Source organism: Thunnus maccoyii, chromosome 12 (assembly GCF_910596095.1).
Source record: "Thunnus maccoyii chromosome 12, fThuMac1.1, whole genome shotgun sequence".
Taxonomy (NCBI): domain Eukaryota; kingdom Metazoa; phylum Chordata; class Actinopteri; order Scombriformes; family Scombridae; genus Thunnus; species Thunnus maccoyii.
The window spans coordinates 24,213,286-24,231,808 of record NC_056544.1 but is presented as its reverse complement, the minus strand read 5'-3'; the positions used below and the strand labels follow the sequence as shown (position 1 = coordinate 24,231,808).

Genomic DNA, 18,523 nt, shown 5'->3' with positions numbered 1-18,523 from the left:
ACATTTTTCTTGCTGTAATCATTCCTCCTGTTGATACCGATTATTAGAAGATCCCTTCATAATGCAGTTTCAATGTAAGTGATGGGCGACAAAATCCACAGTCCTCCTGTGCCAAAATGTATTTAAAAGTTTATTTGAAGCAAATATGAAGCGTCAGTCGTCCAAATTAGTCAAACCAAGTCAATATCTTTCAAACTTACTGTCTTACTGTGTCAAATTGCCTCTTTTTGTTACAATCCAACAAACAGAAAAACACTGTCCATTAAGACACAAAGAGGGAATATTTTACTAATAAGACTGTTACTGTGGAAGAATGATGACAGCGAGCAAATATTTGACTACTGTTTTACGACAGACTTGAAAAATTGTGAGCCAGAGGACCAGCTCAGAGGTTTGTAGATACGTGTTGAAACATTTTACATCACCAGTCATCAGTTTGACTGGACATCTGTGGTGCAGGAACAAGAAATTAACTTGTTTGTACCTAAACTGTATTACAGAACTGTAAATGCTCTTTTTTTTTTTTTTTTTTTTACATTTTTATTGTATTATATTTTGTGGCAGTTACAGAGAAGAACACTTGAACAAGGAAAACAATAATTCATAACTAGAAAACACACAGTACTGTACTCGGGTAATAACAATAATATGGTTCCCAAAAAGCAAACGTTCACTCATTCATTTCAGTGATAAACCAACCGTTCAGATGAATTACTTTAATTTCTAAAAAGTTTAATTGTTGCTCCTCTGTGCATGCTTTGCATTATAGATACACTGGACGCGTTACAGCCTGGACAGAATCTGCTGCTTGATGCTTTGAATAGCTTGTATTTATAAATGGAGTATTTAAATCCATTCTTGAAACACATATCATGGAGGGTAGATCACTCGCTTCCCTCCTCTTTAACATGTCCGGGGCTGGATTCCCAACATGTGGTCACTCTGCAGCGTCCACCTCACTCCAACCGTCCCGCTGGCCTTTATCAACACATTTCAAGTTTTCAGTGACTGATATTGTCCCTTAATGAAAATCTAAAAATATATTTTTTTAAAACCCTCTTTAATTTAATCTATTTACAGCAGAAACAGTTCATCCGACTGGATCTGCAAGTTTTATTTAATACTCTGGATCTTGTTTTGCTTTGTGAAATGGGGATTTTTCATGAATTATGACAATTCTTGCCAGCATTTTTGATTTTCTGTTCCGACATGTAGATTACAGCTTCTTTCCTGGGTCATTTATAACGGTATTATGCACTGTGTTGTTTTGTAAAAGCTGTTTTTAAAGACTCAACATGCTCTGATGTTACTGTTCAATAAAAATCGGAATTTACTGGTACATAAAGTTGTTAGATTTACTTTCTATACAAACTTGGCTCAACAAACAAATCTAAAGTCTCATATACCAGAAAGCTTCAAGTTATGACTCATTACCTGTTTTATGCATTGCTACACTTTGTTCATCTGTTTTTGGTGAAGATAAACTAAGTGGTAACTTTCATTGTTACAACTGTCAAAGTCTTAATCACTGTGCATTTACTGATCTACTTATAAAGCAAAAAAAACAAAAAAAACCAAAACACATTACTGGACTCCACCTTACAACCTGATTTATATGCAAGTTAAAAAGGACAAAACACATTTTGACTGAGTCAACTTTATTGATCACTTTGGTTACAACCATACAATGAATTTCACAACTTACATCACAACACTTTCAGACAATTATACAATAGGGATTTGACAAATTCCACATTTTCAGGCAGATATTTATGAATTAATGTTTAAATTAGTCCTACAACTGAACACATGACAAGGAAGTAAATACATTTTACTTTAAGTGCTTATAAATCACACAATTCCAAGTTGAGCTGCTCTGGCGCTGGATGCATCTCACACGTTCATATTACCTGTAAGAGTAAAAACACAAAAGTGAGTTGACGTGAGCTTGCTGAGCTGCATCTTATGTTGTTTATATTACAGCTGTGATGATCAGTTCATCGATTATCTGCAACTATTGATACCTGATCATTTGTCATTTTTCAAATAATGGGAAACATTTGATGGTTCCAGCTTCTAAAATGTGAAGATTTTCCATTTTTCCCCTCATTATAGATGACAGATAATTGAACATCTTCACATTGAGACAAAACCAGCTAACTGAAGACATCACCATGGCCTTTGAGAAACTGAATGCCAAGTAATCAAATTAATTGATAATGAAATTAGTTGCAGCTTGTTGAGCCCTAGTTTACATGTAGTGTGCACGCTTAATTGTTCAATAGTCTTCAACTTCATGTTATCAGCACATGTAACAACCAGGAGGCTGATGATACTGACCTTAACTTATCGAGATCCATCCAGTCCAGATGTTAAGTCCTAAAAAAAAGAATTGAAAATCACATATTTAGTCTCAAATTGCAACACAAGTGATTAACATCCTCTCTGGCATCTGTGTTGTCAAACCCATCAGTGCAGTAAAAGGAATAATCATGAGGTTCAGGTGAAACACGGACTGCAAATCATCATTAAGGTTTGACTGTGTGAAGCAGAACTGCAGCTTAAAGTGGATTCATATTCAGAAAGAGAAATCTGGCGTCTTTATAAAAAAGGAAGTTCAGCATCTGGTCTGTGGTGCAGATGAAATGGAAGTCAACGTAATATTCCTGCAGCAGGTGCACAAGTTTTAGAGCTGCAACTATTAATCGCCAGCTATTAAATTAATCTGCATCCATTTTGATAATTGATTAGTCATTTGGAGTTTGTTAGTTTCAATCTTAATGAAAAAAAACAAATTATCTGATTCCAGCTTCTCAAATGTGAGCATTTCCTGGTTTCTTTAGTCTTCTATGACTATGAAACTGAATATCTTTCAGTTGTGGACTGAAAACAAAGACATTTGAGGTTGCATCTTGGGCTTTTGGAAACTGATCAACATTTTATAGGCCAAACTACTAATTGATTGATCAAGAAAATAAGCTACAGATTAATGAGGAACGATTACAGCAAGAAAAACCCATTTCCACGTTCATTTGGGCTCCTTACTGTTTTAGACAGACTTGAAAAAATTGTGAACTTGTCCTTTAATTGATAGTGACGCTAATTAGTTGCAGCTCTAGTAAGTTGCAAAAGGATTTAACCTTTTCTGATAAACCTAAAACCTGATGCAGGATTGAGGCCTGCCAGCTGTTCATGTAACTAAAAACATTTAAACATAGCACATCTGGTAGTTAATTAGAAATGTCACTTATTAAGACATTTAACTCCAAAAATACCATCCAGATGAAGTATTTTAACTTAACAGGGATCTAAATGAAGCTCAAACAGCCCTCATGAGAACCAACCATGAGGTCTGCTGGCGCCACTGAAAGCAGGCCGCTAACAATGACAATATGAGCGGAAATGAAGGCAAAAAACAGCCACAAGCAGACAAATAAACACATCAGCTGCAATAAAGATAAGGAAAGCCGATGAAAGACATGAACATGTACCGTGAACGAAGCTTCAACACACGCTGGTTTTCGTCTGTCACGCCGCGACACGATCAGTGCGCCATCAACCGCAACAAGGAAGAGAGGCTGTTAATGAAGCTGCGGCTCAATTTATCTCTTTATCAAAACCACGTGCTGCTGCTGTCTGTCGTCACGAGACAGGCAGCTTCCGGGTCACTAATACAGGCATAAACATAACTCATATAACAGTTAACATAGTTGTGAAAAATATAAATTATAAACAACACCTGCTCCGTAGTGTTTTTATTGTTCAAATAAATGATAGAGCTGCGAAGTTATTATAATAAATATATATAATAAATATGTCATTCAGCAGCTCTAGGTAGCATCATTATTACATTATCAGTCATAATGATAGAAAATCTATCAATAAGTTAAACACATATCAACAATAATGGTAAAAAATATAAATAATATAAATAAAATAAATATAAAAACAAGTTGCAGTATTTCAGGCGACTCGCCAAACAACTTTTTAAGACAAAGGAATGTATTGTTACACCCTGACCCTTTTTATGTTTATTTTGTGTCTTCTTTATAGATTTTTTTTTATTTTTTTTTATTATATTGGCAGCTGAATTTGATGTAACTCCATCTTGTTTCATGCCTTGAATTTAGAAACATTTACTCACGTACTGCACTGAAGTACAATTTTGAGGTACTTGTACTTTACATAAATATTTCCATTTGATGCTACTTTATACTTCCACTCCCCTACATTTCAGAGGGAAATATTGTACTTTCTACTCCACTACATTTATTTGACAGCTTTAGTTACTTTTCAGATGAAGATTTGACACAATGGATAGTATAACAAGCTTTTAAAATACAACACATTGTTAAAGATGAAACCAGTGGTTTCCAACCTTTTTTGCCTTTGACGTCTTACATAAAGCAGTGTGTAGTCGGCGTCACATTTCAGATGTCTATGAGTTGTTAACAGCTCCACCAAATAGTGATTTTTCCCTCTAAACTTCAAACATGGTTTCATTTCAATAAATGTTCAAATGATCAAATATTTCACCAAAAATCAAAGATTAGAGAAAAAGTCCAAAAACTGAAAACAGATTTGTGTATCAGAACTTTCTTTTTCCTTCTTTCCTCTCCCATTAAGGAGATACTAGCTCATACTTCTTATATACTTTTACTTAAATATGATTTTTCATGCAGGACTCCTACTTGTAATGGAGTATTTTTACATTGCTGTATTGGTACTTTTACTTAAGTAAAAGATCTAAATGCTTCTTCAACCACTGGTCGCTACTTATGGACACCATAGGTTTTTGTAGTTTGACTGTATGAATTAAGCTTGATTAAAGTCACTTACAATTCGTATTAGCTTTTGTACATCTACAACATAAAAACATTAATGAAACCACATTAACACACACAACTTTAGTACATAAAAATCAATGGACAACTGCATAGATAACTAATAGATAACGGGTTCTGTTTAAATAAGGCCGTGATTGAATGCCACCTGTTCTTTTATAACAAATTCCCACATAGTGCTTTTTTAAACTACAAAATGACGTATTTAACTGGCTACGGATTTCCTCTTGGTCCAAAAAGGCGAAAACAACCCACTGTTACTTCACGTAACAGCACCTTCATGAAGATCGGTGATACCTGCAGCCACACCCAATATTTATTTCAACGTTGGACGGTATTTTGGTGACCATGAGAGTCTTAATAGGTATGTACGTTTTTCCGGAATCACATTAAGTTTTAAAGTAGCTCAGGAAAGGTCAATGTGACATAACGCTGCAGCTAGCTGTTAGCTAATGTTAGCATTGTAGACATAAGTTCAATTTCCGAACCAGTAAGTTAATTACAATTACAGTCAAACAAGCGAGCCACAAATATGCTTAAACCCAGAGAAAGAAAAGTGTCACTGCAGTATTTTATTGTTATTTATTGTTAAACTAATGCATAGAGACCTGTTTTGTAAGCATGTGTTGTGCGCATGCGCACTGTTTCTGACAACGTGCTTTCAGTGTCACAAAGTCTGTTTACATTAATTAGAGCTGCAATAATTAGTCAATTGATCGATTAGTCTACGAACAGAAAATTGATTGCAAACAATTCTAAGTGTTTACTGGTATCAGTTTCTAAAATGTCAGAATTTGATGCTTTTCTTTGTCATACATGATTATAAACTGAATGTGTTTGGGTTATGGACTGTTGTTCGGACACAAAAAAAAACATTTGAAGACAACAACTTGGGTTGTGGGAAATTATAATGACCATTTTTCAGTATTTACTTACATTTTATAGACAAAATGATTAAAACGGCAACTACTGATCGTTTTCATTATTGATTAATCTGTCGATTTTGATTAATCAAATAGTTGTTTGGTCTGTAAAATGTAAAAATATGGTGAAAAATCTCAATTATTGTTTCCCAAAGCCCAAGGTGACGTCCTTAGATGTCTTGAAAATATTCACATTTGAGAAGCTGGAATCAGAGAATTTGGACATTTTTTTTCTTGAGAAATGACTCCAAATGATTAATCGGTTGGCTGATTAATTCAATAGTTGGCAACTAATTGATTAATAGATTAATCCCTCATCCCTTAAAAAAATCAATAATAAAAATAATCGTTAGCTGCAGTCCTACATCTAATAAAGTGTTAACGCATCCGTAGCATAATGAAGAATGTATAATAGTGAAATTAAGGCTGATATAACTAACTTTTCTCTTATCATCAGTTTATTGTTACTGGTGGACTCTGTGTTTATCGCTGGTTCCTCTGATTTTTTTCTCTATATCGTCTTCCTTGTAGGAGGAGGATCTGGCTTTGTGGGCCGTGAGCTGACTCGCCTGCTCAGAGGCAAAGGTCATGAGGTCACAGTGATATCTCGCCAGCCTGGTCCAGGAAAGATAACATGGGTACGATCTCAGATTAATTCAGAGTTATAGTAAAACTGGAGGGAGCAGGATCCTGAATCATAAAGGCTCAGTAACTTCTACTGGCTGTCAGATCTCATTTATTTCACCTCTCTGTGTTTGTCTCCAAATCCACCATCACATATAAACTCTTGTACTTTTCCTCCTTTGTGCTTCTGCAGGATGAATTGGAGTCTAGTGGCCTCCCACCATGCGAAGGTGCTGTTAATTTGGCCGGAGAGAATCTCATGAACCCGTTGCGATGGTGAGCAACAAATAAACCAGGGCTGCAACTAACATTTTTGAATGGACGATTCATTTTCTGATTATTTTCTTCAGTAATCAATTAATCATCTTGTCTGTATGTTGTCAGAAAATTGTGGAAAATGTCCATTATTACTTCCCAGAGCCCAAGATGACCCATTTAAATATGTCCCATCAACAGTGCACAAGCAAATATATTTAAATTACAATCACACTTTATTAGAGCTGGAATGATTAGTTGATTAACTATTAAATGAATAACCAACTATTTTGATAATCAATCATTTGTTTTGAGAAATTTTTTCAAGAAGAAAATTTCCAAATTCTCTGATTCCAGCCTCTCAAGTGTGAATATTTTCTGGTTTCTTTAGTCAAAAGAAACAAAACAAGACATTTGATGACGTCACCTCGGGCTTTGAGAAACAGTGATTGACATTTTTCACCAATTTCTGACATTTTATTGACCAAACAACAAATCGATTAATCGAGAAAATAATCAACAGATTAATTGATAATGAAATAAAGGTTAGTGGAGCACCCTGGTAGCTACGTTGCATGTCATGCCTCTCTCTCTCTCTCTCCTTGTTTCCTGTCTACTCATCTAATTTCATCTGTCCTTTTAAAGGCAAAAAAAAATCCCCAAAACATAGCTTAAAACGTTAGTTGCAGCCCTACACTGTATATGACAAAGAAAAGTGATGAATGACAAATAAAATCCTGATATTTGAGAAGACGAAACAAGCAAATGTTCTACACTTCTGCATGAAAATTGACTGAAACATTAATTATCAAACAAGTTACTTGTGTTTTATGTTTGTCCCCAAAATTACAGTAAAACTAGCGAGCCACAAATGTGCTTAAACCTAGAAAACTGTCACTGCATTGTTTTACTGTCAACCAAACTAGTGTTTTTTGCTTGAAAATTGACTAAAACATTGATTATCAAAATAGCTGCAAATGAAACTAATTGTTTCAGCTCCAAAATACAAAGGGCACAACTGAAATAAACTTGAAGTGAATGTTTTAATTTCTACACACAGTGAGTACCTCTGAGGGTGTTGTCCCATCTGTTTTTATGTTGCTTTATCTGTATATTCTCTATATTATAATATTTAATCTGTTTTTGTTGTTTCAGGTGGAACGAAAGCTACAAGAAGGATTTGTTTTCCAGTCGCATTGACACTACAAAAGCTCTCGCTCAAGCAATCGCTGCCTCCCCGAGTCCTCCTCACTCCTGGGTCCTGGTATCAGGTGTAGGTAAGTCTCTATAAAAATGATACAGTTTAAAAATTCTGTAATGCTGTTGGGTGCTAGATAATACAGACAGTGATGTTTGTTGTTGTATATCTTACTTTGCTTTTTTCGACCCACAGCGTGCTACCAGCCCAGTCTGACAGCTGAGTACACAGAAGACAGCGAATGGACACCGTTTGACCTGCTTTCAAAACTTGTGAGAGAGTGGGAGGCCTCCGCACTTCTGCCTGAGAATGTGACAAAAAACACCAAACAAGTGGTCATCAGGCCTGGTACGTACAAATAATCCATTTATATGTTTAAAGAATGAATAAATACTGTAATTAAAAATACATTTACAGTAGAAAATCCTGGCAGTGGGAGGAGAAAATTCAACATTAATGGTACCAGTAATCATGTGTTGCAGTGTCAGAAATCTGCACACACACACACACAGGTTTAAGAAGCAGGTGGGTTTGTGACATTTTAGTCAAGTCAAATTTCTTTATAGACCACATTTTTGTTGATCAAAGTGCTTCACAAAGAAATTTTAAATCTGGAGTGCAGATTTTTGTCTCCCTCTTCTGGCAGTGAGAGTAAAGGGCCCACCAGGATGTGTCCCAGTATGCCCGTAACCTGGTCATAAGCTACTGTTGCGGCTGTAAAACGTTGGATAAATTGCTTTGAGAGTCACACAGCCCCTGCAAAATGACTCGTTTCACTATCAGAATTTGATCCATTGGGTCTGATAACATTTAGAAGGTCTGGAAGAGCCGCACGATTAACAGCCAGATGGCCAGCGCGGGAATGTCGCATCCGACATGAGATATAAAAATTCTGTAAACTGTGAAATACAGAGAGATTTACATGGAGATGAGACATTTAATCAGCATTGTGTGAACTTGCGTGGCAAAGCCTTAAATGTAAAGGATGGTCATTTATATGCAAAAGTTGCGCACTGCAGGTTTAAATACAGTTAAATAAATAAAACACCAAACTAGAAATACCACCTATTTATTTAATTCAACATAACTGTCAATCACACTAATTAAAAAGTGCAGTTAATGAAACAAATGGAAGAGAGATAAAATAAAAATATCTATATCCAAAAAATGTATCAATACATACTTTGACGTATCTTCACTGTCTGTTGTAAAAAAGAAATGCAGTATATAATCCCTTTTTATGAAGTAAATTCACCTGAAGTTCACCTATGACAACAAACACATAAACTTCCTGCTTTCCCTCCACCAGGGGCAGTACTCGGTCGTGACGGTGGCGCCATGAAGCAAATGCTGCTGCCCTTCTGGCTCGGCCTCGGGGGCACTCTGGGATCCGGAAGACAGCCGTTCCCCTGGATCCACGTCTCAGACCTAGCGGGAATCATCGCCCACGCCCTGGAACCCCCCGCAGACGCCCCCTCCCCTTCACCGCAAGTGTTAAACGGAGTCGCACCTGCCCTGAACACCAACTACGAGTTCACCAAAGAACTGGGGCGGGTCCTGAGGCGGCCCACTATATTTCCTGTGCCTGGCTTCGTCATGAATACGCTAATGGGATCAGAGAGGGCTGTGGTCCTCACTCAGGGCCAGAAAGTCATACCCAAGAGGACTTTAGAGGCCGGATTTCAGTACAAGTATCCAGACTTGACCTCGGCTCTGAAAGAGATTGTTGGGAGTTAACAGATGTTGAAAGAACGTGTGCTGACTTAAGATTTTCTGTAATTATGTGTTCATATTTACTGTATTACAAGAATATAAACAAAAATGGCAACTGAACGAGGGTTGATGATATAAGTCCCAGATTTTTCAGATGTTAATGACTGCTTAGAGGAGCGAAGACCAGTTTATGAAGGTTTTAAAACCTGCAGATTTTTTTTGCTGAGAGTCTTTTCTTACTTTGCATTAAAATAAATCTGAGCACTAGAGACGCAATAGACAGGTGTGACAGCATCCTCACATACATTTAAGATGCTCTGGGATCACATTGTTCAAGCTGGATGTCCCAACATTTCGAGTGGTCAGGGAGACGTTGAAGGACTACATAGTTTTGAAGTCTATATCAGGGTAGTCCACTTCTCTCGCTGTATGGTAGACCACAGATGTGTATGTTTTCTTGTGTCAGGACAGGTTCACAATTTTTCAAGTTTGTCCAAAAACAACAGTCAGGAGCCCAAAATGAACATTTAAACAGGTTTTTCTTGCTGTAATCATTCCTCCTGTTCATACTGACCATTAGAAGATCCCTTCATAATGCATTTCCAATGTAAGTGATGGGGGACGAAATCCACAGTCCTCCTTTTGTGCAAAAATGTATTTAAAAGTTTATCTGAAGCTAATATGAAGCTTCAGCGTTCAAATGAGTCAAATCAAGTCGATACCTTTTAAATTTAAAGTCTTTTTAGTGCCAAAGTCCCTCTTTTTATTATACTTCCAGGTGAACAGGAAAACACTGTCCGTCAAGACACAAAGAGGACATTTTTTAGTAAATAGACTAACTGTGGAAGATATCCATATGTGCAGAGTTTGACACTAGAAGGTTGTTTTCACATTCATCTGCTGAAAGTAGAAAGTTTCTGTGAGCTCATTGAAAATCTGATTTAAAGGGGTGGGCCTACGAGCAGGATCTGTGACATCACCAATAGTTTAGAAGCCAATACTGGTCCAATATTCAACTTACACAAGTGTGATGTGGAAACTTGAAGCCTCCAGTATACAGTGAAGTAGGAGACATCTTGTGTCCAGCAGTTAAACTTATGAAATAAAATATATTTGCATATTCATACATTCTTTTTAATGAGGGAGAAGGATTAGATGTCATTTTAAGGATTTTAATGAGGTAATTATTGGACACAAATTATTATTCAAAGTAAAGTATTTTATATACATCTTAAAACATGTCTGGAGGGGATCAGTGGTTGTTTTGGATTTTGGGATGTGAGTAAATTTGAAGCTGAAGTACAAAAACATGCAGGAACAAATGTCTTCAGTACAAATTGCAGCATGTTTGTTAAAAGAAACGGATTGTGGTTTGTTGAAGGTGGTGACAATAAAGCTCAGTAAAATACAGTATGACCAATTTTTAATTGCAGTATCCTTGATAACCAGATATCAGCTGTACAGTGATTCAGCATTTTAACAGTTCCAGTAAGAGAACAGATTTTCTGGTTAACTAAAAGCGGATGAGTCTTCAGACTGCACTGTTATCACAGTTTCAGGGTGTTTCCATTGTTCCTAAAGTATGACAAATGAATGAGTTGTGTCTTGTTTCTTCCTTGCTGAATCATCACTCTGAATCACTCTGGAGTTCGTCCTCGACTCTCTGAGTGGTCGGCACTTGATCTCCCCAGTCACTGTTCCGGGCACATCGGTACACGTCCCTGAATGAAGACCATGAAACACAAAAGCCGTGATCAGAAACCACAAAAAGAAAACAAATGAAGATAATTCAGTGACGTATTAAAGCGTAACACTAACGTGACTGCAGGACTGTGCACTGACGCTCAACATTTCTGGTACCAGCAGAAACGTGTCGAGTATCGAAGGCAGGAACTGACTGTCAGGTGTGATTTGTAATCTTGTTTACTTATTCTTTGATTAGATAGTTCCTTATTTAAACTTTGGTTTCGTTTGTTGAATGAAGAAAGTTTTTTTTTCCACATTGGCATTTTGGAAAAACCGAAACTCAGGTACAGTGTTGAACTGGCACAAGTATAAAACATAATTCAATCAATATCCAGCCTATGAGTCCATGTGCAGCTGTTTAGGATCGATTTTTGTTTTAATGCATAATGATGAAGCTCTTGCCAGTGGTTCAGGTCTTTTATTATTGTTGCTCGACTGTTTTGCACATGAAGGCCTGAAAATTTAGATGTGTCATGTTTGATGAGTCTTTTTACATTTGACTAAGAAAGAAAATATGTGGTCCGTAGTTTCATAATCAGGAAATGTGTTGATGATTAAGTCTTTAATGTTCAAATGACAACAGTGTTGCTCACCTGGTGAATGCAGTAATTTAATTATATCATAATTTTTAGTAATAATTTAATTTCTCAGGATAAATTGAGGAGCGCTTTATACAATATTATTATTTATCTGATGTCACTGAATCAAGAATTGAAATTAATCAGTTCTGAACTTAATGAATTAAAATTCAATTGAAGCAAATCAGAGATCAGTGTTGATATCCAGCCTGCTAATGACCTCTAAGAGTATTCATGTTGGTCTGTTCTGACACATTTTATGTTAATTGATTATCAGATAAAACCTCTAATAATACATACTGCACATATATATCATAAACAGGGTCTGAAACAACTGTCATTGTGCCAAATGCTGGTTAGAATTTGACCGGTTCAGTTACAAACAGCTTTTTTTCAGACATTTCTATCCTGTAACGTTATCGCTGTTTGCAGTTATTAAATAATATACAGAAATGATACTGAAAGCAGGCTGTAACATTCATTTTTCATAATTTTTATGAGTTATAGTCAGGTAGATAAATGGACAAATCAACACAAAGCAACAAATCAAAATGAATGAACTGAAGCAGCTGCTGATGAGTCAGACAACATGTGCGATGCAGGAACCTCACCTGCCGTGTTTTCGAGCCGTCACCACCAGGTGTTGTAGTTGTCCGTCAGGGCAGCACATCCGACAGTGGACGTGTCTTGTTCTGCGCAGCACCGGCGCGATCAGCCTCGCCCACTCCACACCGTCTGTCTGAGCCTCTGCTGGTTCTGTCCGACTCAAGATCAGGTAGCTGAACTTCTCCGTCTGACGGTCATTGTGCTGAAGAAGAAAAAAAATCCAGGACTTCAATGTTTGATTTTTAGTCTGATTGTCTAATTCATGTAGAAACAATTGATATTTTAATAAAATTAATCTTACATTTTGCAACAGAAGTTCTTCTAAAAATACTAATAAATAAAGTTTAATAAAGTTTATTGCAAGTAAAAGGACACTTCCTCCTACGCACCCGCCTACATGAAACTGAAGGTGTGCATGAGCCTTTACAGTTAACACATGAAATAATGAAATAAAGTGTGTTAAATACAAATAGTCAAGGTTGAGCAGTGAACAAACAGAAAATAGCTCCATCTACAGAAAGTCAAGCTTCACACTAATTCTTTGATTTTAAGACAATTTCTAAAAACGTACAAAAGGATGAGGGAGGACCTAAAGTTATATTCTTATCAAGCTTAATAAATAAGCAAACTGTCGGTGTCTGACATTACAAAAAGACTGCTGACAGACATCCAGGGTTTAGTCTCACCCCGGACAGAGGCAGAGGATGGTACAGCTGGTGGAAGTTGCAGGGGATGGTGGGCTCGCGGGCCATTTTAGGACACATCAGGTCATGTGGACACTAAAAAAAAAAACACAAAACGGTAGAGAGAAAATATTCAAGACAATGGTGACGCTGCTTGTTGAAAACATGGCGTTAATATTTTTAACCAGCTGGGATTTTAACATACCGGCGCGAACACTGATGCTGGTCTGGTGTCGTGGACAGTCTTCTCTTGTTTCTGGAATTAAGAGATTATAAATCATCAGTCTGCTTTAATTAACTGTGTAAAACTATTTACACAACAATTTTAAAATGTCATGTCATCTGCTGTATTTGTATACCTTCAATAAAGTGTCTCTGGCCTCCATAAGCATCTGATATCCTTCTTTGGTCCCATTTTCCACCAGCACCTATAATATGAAAACATGTCATTAACTAAACTAGGACCTCTATAATCACTAGAATATTATATATGTATATGTTCAGTTCATACATAGAAAATTATCTGACATCTGGTAAATATTCACACCTTATACTTGTTGTGGTACAAGAACAACAATGTCATAGACGTTACTAAAGAAATATTAAAGTATAAGACTTGTATAAATAATGTTTAATCATTATTTCAACTGACCAGATATGAGCTTGTTTTTCTCCACAGAGTGACGACCGCCTCTTCTCGCTCCTTCGCATGAGGAAGCTCTGACAGGGTGAAAGCTGCTACCACCAAGTCAAACTGCACCTGAGAGGAGAAACACGACTGTCAGAGCTTCATATACTCAAGATTTGTGCAACAAAACTAAAGGTTAACAAGTTAATCCTCTGCTACTTCTTTGGTGTTATGTGCTTACAGTAGAGTTTCTCTTTTCTTTTCTTTTACACTGCGTTTCCCAGAGATCACTGCTCACTACAACAGTGTGATTAGCAGTTATAGTCTTGGATTTTTCTCTTGATAAAGTTTTGAATTTATTTACAGAATCTATTTACAGCCATGGAGGCTTTTGCTGCTCAAGTTAGCGACATTGTTCTTCTTCTATTTGTCAAAAAATGAATAAATAAATACATTTTTAAAACACCACTGGAGGCGTGACCCAGTAGCTGACTGGTTACCGGGTCCATCCACGGTTCATCTCTCTCTACTGTCCCAATCTAATAAAGGCATAAAATGCGCCAAATATATATATATGTATATATGAAAATGCTTTTGGAGACATTGAAACCCAACTGTGTGCTTGAGGACGTTTGTCGTGAAAGATCAGTAATAGACAGAAACCAAAACACGCTTTTCCTGAATCACAGCTGACAATGTTTAGCTGGTTAGCTGCTGCATCTAAATGTTTGTAATATTGATTTTATTGAACTATTCACACACAATGATCTGATGACGATCATATCATTCACTGATGATGATTAACTGAATGCAAGAAATTTCTCTGTTTTTGTGATATAAACAGCAAGAATGTGACTTTCAAATTTGAAGATAGAGTTTATTTTTTGGGATAAATTCTTAGGCTAACAGGTCTTCAGCTAAACTTAACACTGAATACAGAAAGTGTTTTTTTTATGTCGCTGAAATAAAAATAAAGTGGTTCTTACCTTGGGAGAGACGGGGAGGAACTGTCGGAAGTAGACTTGTTTGATGAGAGGTTCGGCTCTTTCATCATCACCTGCTCGACGAACAACAACAGTGTTCAGACCTCCTGATGAAGTTTTTCACAAATAATAAACTGGTTCAGTCAAAATGAAAATAAGTGATTTGAGTGTGAACCTTTGAGAAGTCGCTCTGCCAGAACGTTCATGGGCCCGGAGCTGTCAACACACACCATCTCCTTCAACGTGTCGCCCCAGTACGAGTGTGACGCCCTGCAGGAGAAAGACAGAAGAACTTTTATAGTCTCGTAATTTACATGAAAACTCTCGTTATGTTGAACCGCTGTTGTCCACTGACCAGGCAACGGTTCCCAGCCCAGAACCAAAATCCAGGAGAGACTGAGGGGCAAAGGAGGGCTCTCTCTTCTTTATCTGAAACAATAGAAAAAAAAACATTTAGGTCTGAACCCCTGAACACATTTTTACAGTTTTCTTCTTCTCCAGCTTTACCATTAAACATGTAAAAGTTATATTTTGTGATCTGGATGAACTGACTCTTTTAAGGAAAGACACGGTATGATAATCAGGGATCTTTTACCTCGTTTAGAGCCCTCCTCACTGCTGCGTAGCCTCCAGCCAGCCGAGAAGCCATGTACACCACACCTAACTCTTCATCATACCTGGAACACAGAGAGAGAGCTGTATGTAAACTCATCTACATCTCACACTCACACAGGAGACGTCATCAGTTGTAGTTGATTGATGTGCCTCAGCTGTTTATAAAATAAGTGTCAGCATGTATAATAAGCAAGTCTATAAAATAAAGTAAAATGTCAGCACTGCAACAAATCAGACTTGTATCTTGTTTAAATTTGGGGAATTGATGCTCTGTCACTATTAGAAATGTGTAAAATTAATTGAGAGCATATCTGAAGACACCCATCATTTAAAAAAAGCTGCCAAATTCAAGGATATTATGAAGAAAATGTAGAAGCGTTACTTCATGGGAGTCCAGTGATACGTTGTTCTTCTGAGCTCTGAGACGACTTTCCTCCTGATGCGATCATCCAGCGCTTGCTCATCTATTTCTGAAATATGAAGCACATTTATTTGTCTTCAGCACAAACACAACAAACACATCTATACTATAAGTTCTGTTGAGTTAATGTACATCCTCTTATCATTTTCTTATTATCACTCTTGTGTCACCCACCTCCTCTCCTCTCCATCTCTTTCTCCCAAAGCTTTTTCTCCAGACTCACAGCTTTCTGCCTCAGAGTCGCATCCTCGACCGCTCGTTTTCTGCTCCACAGGAAGTTCGTGAGGCTGAGAGCGCGTTCAGTCAGCCGTGTCACCTGAGCTCCTACAAATGGAGAGATTCACAACATTCTGACTCAATTTAGGATCTTTGAAGCTACAGAAACGTTTGGTATACAGACTGATAGCCATGAGGGCTGAGACTAATGATTATTTTCATTACCGACTGATCTGTCGAGTATTTTCTTGATTAATCGATTAGTTGTTTTGGGCTATAAAATGTCAGAAAATGGTGACAAATGATTGTTTCTCAAAGCTCAAGATGCAACCTGAAATGTCCTGTTTTGTCCAGAACCAGAAAATATTCACATTTAAGAAGCTTGAACCAGAGAAATTTGGCATTTCTTCTTAAAAAATTACCCAAAACAATTAATGGATTATCAAAATAGTGACGATTAATTTTCTGTCGATCAAATACTTGATTAATCGACTGATCGTTGCAGCTCTGATAGCAACATTCACAACTGAACCTACTGTGAATAACTGAACATGCAGCCGTCTGGAGTTCCTCAGGTAGACGCAGTATTTTCAGGTTGGTCACACCTGGATGTTTCCTGTGTCGTTCTCCTTTCAGGAAATCTAGCTGGGACTGTGGGTTTGTAGCTGCGCTCATTCCCTGAGGATAAAAAGTAAAAATAAATGACCTTTTCAGTAACAACCCCCCTCTTTCTGCTCTAAGATTAGAATAGAGTAATACACAGCCTAGAAATACTATAAGATAGTATTTGACCTTAGATTTGGGTAAACAAACAAACTAAAGACTAGATTCAGCATTAAAACATATGTTGAAATGTTAAATCACAAATAAATTAATCAGAGATTTACTGTTCATAGTGTTTTTATGAAGACTAAATAACGAAAATGTAGCTAAATAGCCAGAATAATATCTAATATCAGAAATAATATCTAGATCTAGAACTGAAGAGAGAGCAACTCTGTCCAAAAACCAGTGGTGGAAGAAGTATTCAGATCTTTAACTTAAGTAAAAGTACCAATACAGCGATGTAAAATACTCTATTTCAAATAAAAATCCTGCATGAAAAATCCTACTTAAGTAAAAGTACATAAGTATTAAATTTATCAGCTTGATGTAATTAACGTATTGTGGTAAAAGTAGTGGTTTGGTCCCTCTGACTGATATATTATTATATATGACATCGTTAGATTATTAATACTGAAGCATCATGTTACTGTTGTAGCTGCTGGAGGTAGAATGTGTTGTATTTTAAAAGGTTGTTATATTATCCATTGTGTCAAATCTTCATGTGAAAAGTAACTAAAGCTGTCAAATAAATGTAATGGAGTAGAAAGTATAAAGTAGCATCAAATGGAAATACTCAAGTGAAGTACAAGTACCTCAAAATTGTACTAAGGTACAATACTTGAGTAAATGTACTTAATCACTTTCCAATACTGACAAAAAAATACATTGTACCTACAAGTCCCAGTCAAAAACTAGGCGAGAAGTATCGTAGACAGTAGAGAAAAATCAAACATATACAAAGAGAAATACACGGTTAGTTGACTGATAAAGAAATATAATTGTGTTTAATGCTGTCTAGCCGTGCTATGAACAGAGATTTTCTACTCTGTTTATTTATCTTATTTGTCAGTTAACCACATCTCTTCTGTCTGACCTCCACGATAAAGATGCTGCGTTCACTGACCCCCATCAAAGTGCACTCACCCTGGACACCAGCTTCACGACACCCGCCCTCCGGCAGACAACACAAGCAGCGTAGCTCCGTGCGGCCATATCTTCTTCCACAAAACAGCTACGTCCTGTGTTTAAACAGCTTAAATGTACTTATTTGAAATGTCATCCACACCTTCATGGACAAGACACGCACGTTAGGTTTTAACGAAACCTTCAACAAAATAATTCCGACCATCTGTTAAGACGGAACCTTTGCCCGGTGAAGTTGTGTTCCTATGTGTTCCACGGGTAAGAGTACAGACAGGATGGCTCACTCTGCCCTTTTTTGGGGTACAGCTAAACATATTTCAACAAATATTCATCTAAGGATTACATGGACTAAATTACGAATAGGTAGAAAAAATTTAAAGCAAAGGCTATTTTTTGTTTATTTGTGATGAACTTTAACGAGTTTCGTTAACATCCAAGACCACTTGCAGTTAATATTCTCATAGCAGATATTTACTAATTTATTATCCTCCGTTCTCTTATTTTCATTGAGTTCAGGGGTTTGTGTTTTTATTCTATTTTTTATTTTGTTCTATGTTTATTTGTTGTCTATGTTGTCTATTTTTGTGTGTGTGTTGTGTGTTTCAATATTTGGCCAATAAAGTTGAAAAAACAAGCAAACAAATAAGAAAAACCGCTCAACTTTTGTATCAGTTCTGCGCTAAATGGTTGCTACGGTAACTGTTGGAGCAGCACGCACGCGCCGCTGTTAAAACAGATTTT

General features: G+C 36.8%; 2 protein-coding genes and 1 long non-coding RNA gene across 3 annotated transcripts; 1 reads left to right on the top strand and 2 right to left on the bottom strand.

The window, feature by feature from the left end:
• Nucleotides 1-1,641: 1,641 nt before the first annotated feature.
• On the bottom strand, nt 1,642-3,602 carry LOC121909157. The gene is made up of 3 exons (XR_006099375.1): nt 3,492-3,602; nt 2,341-2,379; nt 1,642-1,910 (listed from the first exon to the last, which is right to left on the bottom strand). It is a non-coding gene; the product is annotated as an uncharacterized LOC121909157 (long non-coding RNA).
• A 1,457-nt stretch (nt 3,603-5,059) lies between these two features.
• Nucleotides 5,060-9,677, top strand: sdr39u1 (short chain dehydrogenase/reductase family 39U, member 1). Its single transcript, XM_042429053.1, has 6 exons — nt 5,060-5,208; nt 6,299-6,405; nt 6,585-6,667; nt 7,802-7,923; nt 8,040-8,192; nt 9,154-9,677. The coding sequence occupies exons 1-6, from the start codon at nt 5,193-5,195 to the stop codon at nt 9,579-9,581; spliced, it is 909 nt and encodes a 302-aa protein (XP_042284987.1). The 5' UTR covers nt 5,060-5,192; the 3' UTR covers nt 9,582-9,677.
• Nucleotides 9,678-10,963: 1,286 nt separating this feature from the next.
• On the bottom strand, nt 10,964-17,986 carry mettl17 (methyltransferase like 17). Its single transcript, XM_042428851.1, has 14 exons — nt 17,783-17,986; nt 16,570-16,711; nt 15,992-16,141; nt 15,779-15,866; nt 15,377-15,458; nt 15,137-15,210; nt 14,957-15,051; nt 14,785-14,855; nt 13,823-13,930; nt 13,530-13,598; nt 13,376-13,426; nt 13,174-13,266; nt 12,493-12,689; nt 10,964-11,278 (listed from the first exon to the last, which is right to left on the bottom strand). Exons 1-14 carry the CDS (start codon nt 17,849-17,851, stop codon nt 11,185-11,187), a joined length of 1,383 nt encoding a protein of 460 aa, XP_042284785.1. The 5' UTR covers nt 17,852-17,986; the 3' UTR covers nt 10,964-11,184.
• Nucleotides 17,987-18,523: the final 537 nt, after the last annotated feature.